This window comes from Penaeus chinensis, chromosome 33 (genome assembly GCF_019202785.1).
Source record: "Penaeus chinensis breed Huanghai No. 1 chromosome 33, ASM1920278v2, whole genome shotgun sequence".
NCBI lineage: Eukaryota > Metazoa > Arthropoda > Malacostraca > Decapoda > Penaeidae > Penaeus > Penaeus chinensis.
The window spans coordinates 17,967,136-17,977,337 of record NC_061851.1 but is presented as its reverse complement, the minus strand read 5'-3'; the positions used below and the strand labels follow the sequence as shown (position 1 = coordinate 17,977,337).

The 10,202-nt window shown below is 44.2% G+C and overlaps 1 protein-coding gene across 1 annotated transcript; it reads left to right on the top strand.

Annotated features, from left to right (window-relative positions):
- The first annotated feature begins 287 nt into the window (after positions 1-287).
- Positions 288-4,980, top strand: LOC125043060 (extensin-like). The gene is made up of 7 exons (XM_047639013.1): positions 288-340; positions 670-732; positions 878-1,113; positions 2,878-3,017; positions 3,479-3,595; positions 3,786-4,422; positions 4,583-4,980. Exons 1-7 carry the CDS (start codon positions 288-290, stop codon positions 4,978-4,980), a joined length of 1,644 nt encoding a protein of 547 aa, XP_047494969.1.
- The last annotated feature ends 5,222 nt before the right edge of the window (positions 4,981-10,202 follow it).

Below are 10,202 nucleotides of genomic sequence, written 5' to 3'. Positions count from 1 at the left end.
TATAGCGGGCTTCAAAAGCGACAGTAACCCGATAACTAACATGACTTACGTAACCTAGCTACACATCTTTCGTCATTACAATAACCTCATGGCCTTACGCACCTGGGCCCCGGTGATGCCACGCCTTCACCACGTGGGCTCCGTACCGCTCTGCTTGGCTTTAAATCCTCCCTCGTAGGTCATCGCCTTTATAACAGGCCAGAGCCCCACGCACGTATTTACCTGTAGAAGTCATAATCTTAGGACAACCTGCGCTTAGACGCCCCACCTTCCTTTGGCTGGCCAATATGACCCTTTGCGCCGACACAGCGGTTCCTTATCGGCTCGCCTCACCTCGACGGTTCTGCGCCATCCAGTCTCTCTCTCTCTCTGTATATAAATAAATAAATATATATATTTATTTATATCATATATATGCGCGTGTGTGTGAAGAAGGTTCTACAATTGTCTAATCTCTTAAGTCCTTGACAAGAGGAAAGGCCTTAATGTTACTAACTATGTGACGGATTTAATTATTGATGCCAGTTTTCAAATACATCAGAGGTACACAAATAATTAATCAGACAAACAAAATGAATTAAATAGCAGCATAACTAATAATAATAATCCAGAATATGTCTAGCGCTACCCAAAGTCACCTCCAAGGACTCATATTTCACATGTTTATAGTAGACCTCTGAAATCTGAGACTGAGCGCCGTCTCTCTGTCGCCCTCTCCCTGCGTTTTCTCAAGTATAGGATGAATTTCATTCATCTTTCATCATGTGGTGAAGCTGCCCGAGTGTAGACTAGACCGCAGTTTGTTTCCCTGTGATTGTGTTTGGCTCCCACTTTTCTCCTAAACAATTTTAATATCAATACTCCCTTATCGTGCTAGCACAGAGCACCCTCACACGCCCATTGAAACCACGCAAGCGGACTGTCGGGCGCGGTGCACTTTGTGCCAACGACAACGTCCCGGCGTCGGCGTCCTAGAGATGAACGATAACGCTGAAAACCGTGAACTTCGGCTAAAACTCATAGACATTTATCAAGAAATTCCGTGTCTACGGGAGTACTCCTCACTTGCCAATAAACTGGTTAGGCGCCAGGCGCAGGTCTTTACGCAACGAAGTACGAAAATATGTACCTTTTTTTCTGGAGTCAATTTTTAGCCATTGTTTTTAGCCCATTTCTTTTCTCCCCTTCCCCCCCCCCCCCCCTCTCTCTCTCTTTCATTCTCTCCGTGTGCGGAGTGGGGGGGGGGGGGGGGGGGGTGGTGAGCAAGGATGTGGTGGTCTGTGTGTTCATCCCTTCTCTAATCAATCCCATATTCCCCCCCCCCCCATATTCTTTCATTGCCGCTCCTTGCCTCTTAATGCGAGAAGCAAGTTCATGATCATTAGCCGATTTCCCGCTTTGAAGACTTACACTCCCCACACCCACCACCCCCCCACCCCCCCCCTACCGATTCTTGATGACAATCCAATTATAAATATTAATGTTTTCTAGAAAAATAAGTATACATTGATTTTGTATCTTTTCGATTATTTTATTATAAATTTAAGAATTATATATTGTATATAAGTATTGTATAATTATATAAATTTTATAATATCCCACCCAGATTAATATACAAAATTTCAAACCATCCACGCTATCCAGTGACTATTCCCCGATGAAGTCAGCAAATCCCCCAAACACCTTTACCAAACAAAATCCCATTACGGAGAGCAAAAAAAAAAACCACTACCCCGCCCCACCCCAACACACACATTGAAATGCCCAAAAGGAAGCGACCACTAGACAATCGGCAAATAAAAAAATCCTAAGGAACTAAATCGACATCAATATACTATTTCTAAATTGTTATTGACTATTTTATTTTTTATAATATTCTTCTATTATTATAATTAAAAGTTATTTTTTTTATTTTATTACTTTATTATATCTTTATTTTTTTTTATAATGTTTGATTAATTTTATATTATGAGCAAAAGCACTAGATGCGGCAAGTAACGAGTTAAAGAAGGACAAATATAATACAAGCTACGCAAACAAAAAGGCAACATTACTCTACAAAGAATAAGAAAATGTAAAAAAATGATACGCCAACACAAACATGCTCAACACTGCCGACCCTAATTCAAGCCGAACTCATGCCCGTGCCGCACAACGCCTACCCGGCCCAATCTCAAAAACCCGCTGACCAATCAACAATTACCAAACCAAACACAATACCCCCGAACATCTCACCGCCCCGACCGAATAACCCCATAATCACTAAGATCTAATTCCCGCCAATTCACCAAGCATGCATTCGACTGGCCTCGCCCCTGTTGCACCACGACCCAACCACAACCCCGCTCCGCAGCCTCCACCCTCGCACCAACAAATCCCCTCACCCATCTATCCCCCACCATACCCCAACCACCCCCCCCCACCTCCCCCCCCCCTCCCGCAAACCGCCACCCCCTCCCTGCAACCTCGACGGGCTCCGTGAAGCACCACCGCCCGCGCCCCCGTCCCGTTCCCGACCATCATGACCCAGGACACGCCACGTCAAACAAGACTGCCGCCTCAAACCCTACCACTACCCCACAAAACCACAGCATTACCCAACCACTCAAACACCCACAACCAGTCCGACCCAAACGCCCCACGCCCCCGGCACATAACTTCCCACCAAAAACCAACCCACACACATACATATCCCACCCCACCCAACCACAAACTCTACCTGGTGCTACAATTCCCCCCCCCCCCCCAGCACCCCTTCCCCCTGTCTATCCCCCCATACCAACCATAACTTACAGCACCGACTCCAATCAAGATACCTCCCAACTTCACCGGGCCGGAGCAACAAGGCACACCGGACGCCCAGAAAAATATGATCAGAAAGCCACATCGACCACCACCTTAACCTCTCGCCCCGACAGCCAGCCTCCACCCTCGCGCCCTCCCACACCCTCAAATCCACCCCCAAAGCCCCATTCCACACCCCTACACTCGCCCCACCCTTGTCTTCCACCCAACTCGTACCCTATCCACAACTTACCCCCCAACATCCTCCCTTCAGCCCCCTATCCCCACATACACCCTAACATTCCCCCCCCTCTACCTACCCGCAACCTGCCCCTCTCAACGCGCTCCCACTTCAAACTACTCCAATCTTACCTAAACTCACTCCCACCATGCCCCCAGCCCCCCCCCGCCCACCACGCACAATCTCCTATGCAAAGCAGCCACCTCCCCAGAACCCGTATGCCCGCCGCCCAACGTGCTATACACCCACCCCCAGAACTATAAACCTCCTGCTCGGCCAAACCGACACTCCACAGCACCCACCTTAGCCCCGCTCCTATGAGTGTCAGCCCCCTCCCTGCACCCCGATCCCCCCTCGTCCCCCGCCCAGTCCAGCCCACTCCTTCCCACAATACTACTCACCCTGCCCGCTCCAAAAACTCACCTACCCTCACCCCCTCTCCGCCCCTATCAGACGCCCGCCCCACCCACCCACTCTGTCTCGCGCACCCGGCCACGCAGAACTTCCCCCGCATCGCAGCCGAAGCTGCCGCCCCCCGCACCCCATGCGCCGCGAGACCCCAAAAAAACGGTCCCCCCATCCCTCCCATTACAATTCCATCTAACCGCACTCCTCCACGCACCCCCAACCCTATCATATCTCCACCGGTAACATCCCCCATCGCTCCACGACGCAACCCCTCCACGCCAGCCATAAACACTTATCTGCCAACATTCCACCCACTCCCCCCATCACTACCACTACCCTCCCCACCCCTTAGTCCCCTGCTATCCACCACCTAGCATCCCCCCGACCGCTCCACTACTCCAACACTTCTGCCACACACAATCTCATTATAATCCCCCTTCCACCCCTCCCACTAACTCCTCACTCACACTCGTCCACATCACCAACACTCCGCGCCCCAGAGGGCAAGACCATAACAAGCACACTCACATCAAGATCAACAAGTCCCTACCCACATCACTACGCCCCCCCAAACAACCGTCCACCGCCCCTCCTGCACGCCCAATCCGATTGCTATACCCCTACCTTCGTCACTATTCATCCCATCACTAGCACACAGCCCTCCTCTCGTCCCCACACCACCTGCCCATCCCGCCCTCCTCACATATGGCGCCAGCCTCCACCCCCCCGCCACCTCTCCCGCTCTTACCCCCTACTCTGCGCGCCACCACGAAACACGCCCACGCCAGCCACGCACCACCTCCCAAACCCCCCCGCCCGACTAAACATAGCCCAACACATTGCCCCCCCCTCCGCTCCGCATATCCTGAACTTAATAAGTACCGCCCGCCTCGATCACAACGACGGAACACGCAACCCCATTCCCGACATGTACCTTCACACACAGAAAAAGATAGAGACCAAAAACAAAAAGCTCAACAAACCAACGGGTACGTCACAACCAAGTCAGTACTCAACGCGAAACACCCACCCCAGCCGAGACGACACAACGCACGGGCCCGTGTCGCTACCCAAACCAACCCCAGCAATATTCCATCCCCAGAACCCCCCCCCCCACATCTGCCCAAGCCCCCCCCTGGCCACCCCCAGCCTCCCCCAACTTTTACACCCTCCCCCTCCGACAGTTAGCCCCGGTCATTCTCACCCCTCACAAAATATATACCCACCCAAACATACAGCAATCCACCGAAGTACCCCCTCGTAACCAACCACAGAAGCCCAAACGTGCCCCAGGCTCTCCCCCCACTCTCCATAATCACACGTCCCCGTCTTATCATCCAACCGCGTTACAACAAAACCCACACCTTGCCCCAGCTCACCCCCCAATTGTCCCTAAGCCCGCACCCCTGCTCATCATTCACCAAGTAGCCAAGAGCCTCCGAATAAAGAGATACCACCGCGCCCCTCCCACATCCCCACCACCACTCCACCCTCCCCAACCCCAACACAACACCCCTGTATCCCTTTTATCCGACACGCCCCTGTAAAAAATTAAAACCACCTTACAAACACACATCTCCTCTCCCGTACCCCCACCACCCTTCTACCCAACCACACGGCTAACCACCTCCCATCCCACAAAATATCACCCCGACCCACCAACCCCCCCCCCACTCCACCTTCCATCCTTCCACTCATTACCCATCACACTTACACTCACCCAACCAGCAGAACCACCGCCATACCACACATACCGGAAGCAAAAACCAAACGCATCCATCTTGCCAACAACGCCAAAACAACACGCACCCCTCCCCACCCGTCCAACCCCGGCCACACCCTACTCCCCATCATACAACCCACATATATCGTTCCTTATTTACCCTTAAGATACTCACCACATACACGCCAACCCATACACTCGAATTTTTAACCCCTTCCCTACACTCGCGTAAAATATGTGATTTTTGATGATTAATCAGTTCACCATGAACGTTGAACAGAAAAAAAAAATTTCGAGTGATAAAATCAAATGACAGCCGAAAGAAAATCAAATTGACATTCACCGGTTAAACCCGGCAAGGTAAATTAGGACTCGTGCGCGCTTTGGAAAACATGTCACTGTATCGGGGTTTCCATAACTTCGATTATATGATCATTGAAATAAAACAGCATAAAATCAATTTGAGTACATACACCATTGCAATATACACTTTGATTGGGTAATCATGCCATGTACACATACATTCAGACGTACCACAGACCATAATAAAAGATATTTATTTTAACGGGCTGTTAAGCAAACCAAAAGATCGAAATGTAGAAGGGTTTGTATTTTTTCCGTTCATATACGGAGACAGACAACAATTACATCTAAAATTCGTATTCCCATTTCATAAAGGCAGTATATCACGTCAAGTCTACGAAATATATGAAACATATTTGGCACGAAAGATTTTCAGTTTGGGGACTTACACATTTTATCAAAAGCTATAGTTTGTTTTCTAAATTAAATGGTTATCCATACGAGGTCAGAGGACTTTTAACGAAAGAGAGAGGAGGACGAGCGAAAGTCAGAGGGAACCTGCTAGTCAGAAACAATAGGGTAGCCAGTGACACCTCTCGTCTCTGGTATATAAAATTGTTACATACCGGACAATTGAATGTCGGCATCCTCGCTCAGATTACACCATAGCTAATTGATAAAACCAACATTGATTCTTGATTATACGCATTTTTGCTAATGTGTTACGTACCCGCACCAGCAGGACTTACGCAGAATGAGTGTAATTTTTCCAATGCCTCGCGGCAGAACGAGCCTTGGTTTCTGAGTTACCAGCAAAATAATAAATGTGCAAACATTCTAAAGACCAAAGATAAAACGTGATTAAAACAAATCGATTATTTCTTTGTACGTAAAGGTCCGTGTGTGACTGACAAAACAAGGAGGGAATTCATTGGGGGGGACAGAAAATTTAAAGCTAAAATATATAATATAAAATATATATAATGAAAAAAAATATTTCCCTATCAAAAATTTGCGCATGTGATATAATTTTATATTGGAAAAAAAGATGTATGAAATATGTTAACTGTATTTATTAAATATGTATATATGTTATATACAAATATTTAATATTACATATATATGGTAAAAAAGGCCTAGGCCAAAATAGATTTAACTGATAATTGAAAAAATGGAATCCAGAAAAAAATTTTCCCGAAATTTTTCCCTATTTAGTAAATCTAAAAGGAAACATTTTGGTTCTTTCTCCCATATAATTAAATAAAAGGGGTTTTAAAAAAAAATACACAAAACACACACCAACACACCCCATATTACACATACAGGCAACAAAACAAAAAAAACAAATAAAAGAGCAAATTACACAAATAAATACAATATTCCCCAACAACATAACATAAATAGTACAAAATATAAACATAATCAAATTTTATCTAAATAATAAATATACATAATATTATATTAAACAAAAAAAAACAAATATTACATTTTATCAATATATCCTAGCTTTTATACAAACATGCATATATGCATGCAAATGTGACATGCATAAAATAAAGCATTTGTGTATGCCCTACATAAACAAAATATATACTATCAAATATTTTACACATATACATACATACATAAATATATAATACACATAATGTGTGTGTAACATATAAAATTTTATATATATAAACCTATATACACTTTCCCCAAACACACATAAAACAAAAACAGAAAAAAATATATAATATATAAAATATAAATATAAATAACAAAAAAACACACTCAGAAACATATTCAAATATATAATATGTATATAAATATAAAAAAAACACACAATCTTTTGTATATATATTATAATATATTTCTATAAATACATATTATATGTGTGTGTATTAAAAATTTTAAAATTAATGTTGTATATTATACACATATAGCATTAAAAATATAAAAAGTTATATATAAATAAAAATATAAAATATATACACACACACACACACACACACACAACACACACCTAAAATTTATATATATGTAAATATAATTTTATATACACACAAAATTTAAAAATACATAAAAATAAAAATACACAAATTATAAATAAAAATAAAATAAAAAAACATAAAAACGTAAAAACAACTTAATTAAAACATAATTATACTATCCCATTTCTCATACATACATCCCAACCCAAAAAAAAACAAAAAAAACAAAAAAAAAAAAAAAAACAACAAAACCCCCCAAAAAATCCCCCAAAACCAAAAACCCCCCGTATAAAAACACACACACAACACACACACAAAAAAAACATAAATATAAAAAAACACAGGGGGACACACACACCCACCCACACACACACCACACACACACACCCCAAAAACACACACACCAAACACACATTATATTACAATATTGTATATACATATAAAACACAATTCCATATAATTAAATTTCTATTGTGAAATAAAACCCTCTTGTTATGCCCCGAAATCACAATTTAAAAACAAAAAATTCTTAAAAATCCCGCACAAAATGCACGCTTTCAAAATTATTTCCCCGGGGGATCACGTCCCCGTGAGTCACATTTTGACCATCTCCCCCCCCCTAAACCCACACCCTCACTAACCACTATCACACCCCCCAAAACCGTCCCCCGTTTTTTCTGTTTTGTGGTAGTCTTCAGCTCCCAAAATAATACCAAATTAAAACGTGGACGTTTGGGTCGAAACTCAAACCTTTTAAAATTCTCCCGCTTCACCTTTCTTTTTTCGAAACCCTCTGAAGCACCACCAAAAAGGAAGGCAAGGCCCCCTGCGTTGTCTATGGGCATAACTACAAGATTGGAATAAAATAGGAAGCCCTGCAGGGGAAAAAGGAGAAAAAAATAAAAAGGCAAAACACAGGGGGGGGGGGGGAAAGAAACCCCACGTGTTAGGATTTTCTAAGAAAGGGGGGGGGCATAAGAGGTTTCAAGGAAAAAAGTAACCCCGTTTGGGGGGGCCGGAAAGGCCAGGCTTGCCGACCGAAAATTTTCACGCTAAAAAGGGGGGCCCCTTTTCCGATTACAGCAAATCACTGGTAAAACCAGAAAAAGCGGAAAGAGGAACGGCTGCGACTATATGGTTAGAGTTAAAATGAGAGAGGGGGGGGGGGGGGGGGGGGGGGGGGGGGGGGGGGGGGGGGGGGGGGGAAAAATTTAAGTAAAGCCAAAAGGCAGCCCGTGTTGTCGTGCGGGAAACCGCTCGGGGGTCGGGGCCCATTTTTCGGTGTAAAAGGGCTGAAAAATTAAAAACATAAAAAAAGGGGCAAAATTTGTCCTTCGATGCTACGGTAAGGGGGAGGGGGCAGGGTAAAAATCGCTGCAATTTTTTTTAAACCCTGAAACCAAAACGTAAAGGCCCAAACAAAATCTGTAGGGGGGGGCAAAAATTTTTTCCTCTGCAAATCTTTAAAAAGGGGCAGCCGGTCAGCGCTGTAGAGCTAAAAAAACCAAACCCCCTAAATTCCCAAAATTTAAAAACCCGGGTCTTTAGTTTTTGGGGAATCTAAAATTGAAAAAACCCCAAATGCAAACATACACAAAACAAAGAAAAAGGTAGAAAACGGAGGGGGGGGCCAAAATTGAAAAAGAAAAAATAAATTGGATAATGGGGGTTGTTAAAAAAGAAAAGGAAGGTAAGCAATCAAGAAAAAAAAAAAGAAAAAAAAAACAAAACTGACCATTTCCGATACTCCACGGTAAAAAAAACGAATTCCTTTAAAAAAGACCTATCATTCAAAAAAAACCTTAAAAGTGTTTTCCCCCCCGCCCGTTCTGCATGTTCAGAAATTTAAAAGAGTGGTGGAAAAGGGGAATTGGGAAAAAAGGATATGTGCAAATTCTTTGGGGGGCTTTTCGCTCAAAGACCCTTTAAATTAAACTCAAAAAATCTTGACATAATTGCCCATAAAAAACGCTTGCATAACCAAAAATGTAACTCCCTGCACACTCAAGCGTAATTTCCTTTGGGAAAATTTTTTTCCTGTTATCTGGAGACAAACATATCCTTTCAAATTTTTCCCGTGGTTTACCAAGGTTTCTTTTGCTTTGTTGTGGCAGGGCGCAAAAACCCCCCCAAATCGGATCTGAAAAGAATAAATTTAGTTAGGAAAAAAAAAAATACAAAAACGCATCCATACTGGGAATTCCTCCAAAAACTCAATCAAAAAGCAATCCCCGCATACAAAAGAGAGGTAAATTTAGCCTCCCATCGGAAGGATGAGATTCCATTATCATGAAATATGAAGAATTTTAAAGAAATTTAATAAGGCGTAAAATGGGGACCGACTAAACATTTTTTAAAATTTATTTTCCAACAGCACGGGGTCAGTAGGAGTAGGTGAGGGAGGAAAAGGCGTTATGGAGGGGCGGGAGGGGGGCGACCAGGCGGCCGAAATTCCCGTGTGGTTTCGTGGTGGCTTCCCCGTGGGTGGGTGGGGGGGGGGGGGGGGGGGGGGGGGAATGGCCGGGTGTTAGGTGATGGGGAGGAGCAGGAAATGAAGCATTGGAAGTGATAAGGGATGTAAAAAGAGGGCACGCAGGGCACGCAGACTCGCAAAGGTGATGGTGGGAAGAAAGGAAACGCTGAATCTACTGCTCGACACGAGAGATCTGGTGTCGTTGCTTAGGAATCGGTGGCTAATGATGAGACGACAACAAAATTAACATGGTGCTAGTGGCAATGAAGACCTCTTAAGTGCCGATATCGGGCAAAA

Bases quoted from the DNA above. Each gene is read 5' to 3' on its own strand.
- LOC125043060 (XM_047639013.1), top strand. From the start codon at position 288: ATGACCCTTTGCGCCGACACAGCGGTTCCTTATCGGCTCGCCTCACCT. The intron at 733-877 runs GTATAGGATGAA...TTATCGTGCTAG, and splicing joins CTCTCCCTGCGTTTTCTCAA to CACAGAGCACCCTCACACGC. The intron at 4,423-4,582 runs GTACGTCACAAC...GGCCACCCCCAG, and splicing joins AAAGCTCAACAAACCAACGG to CCTCCCCCAACTTTTACACC.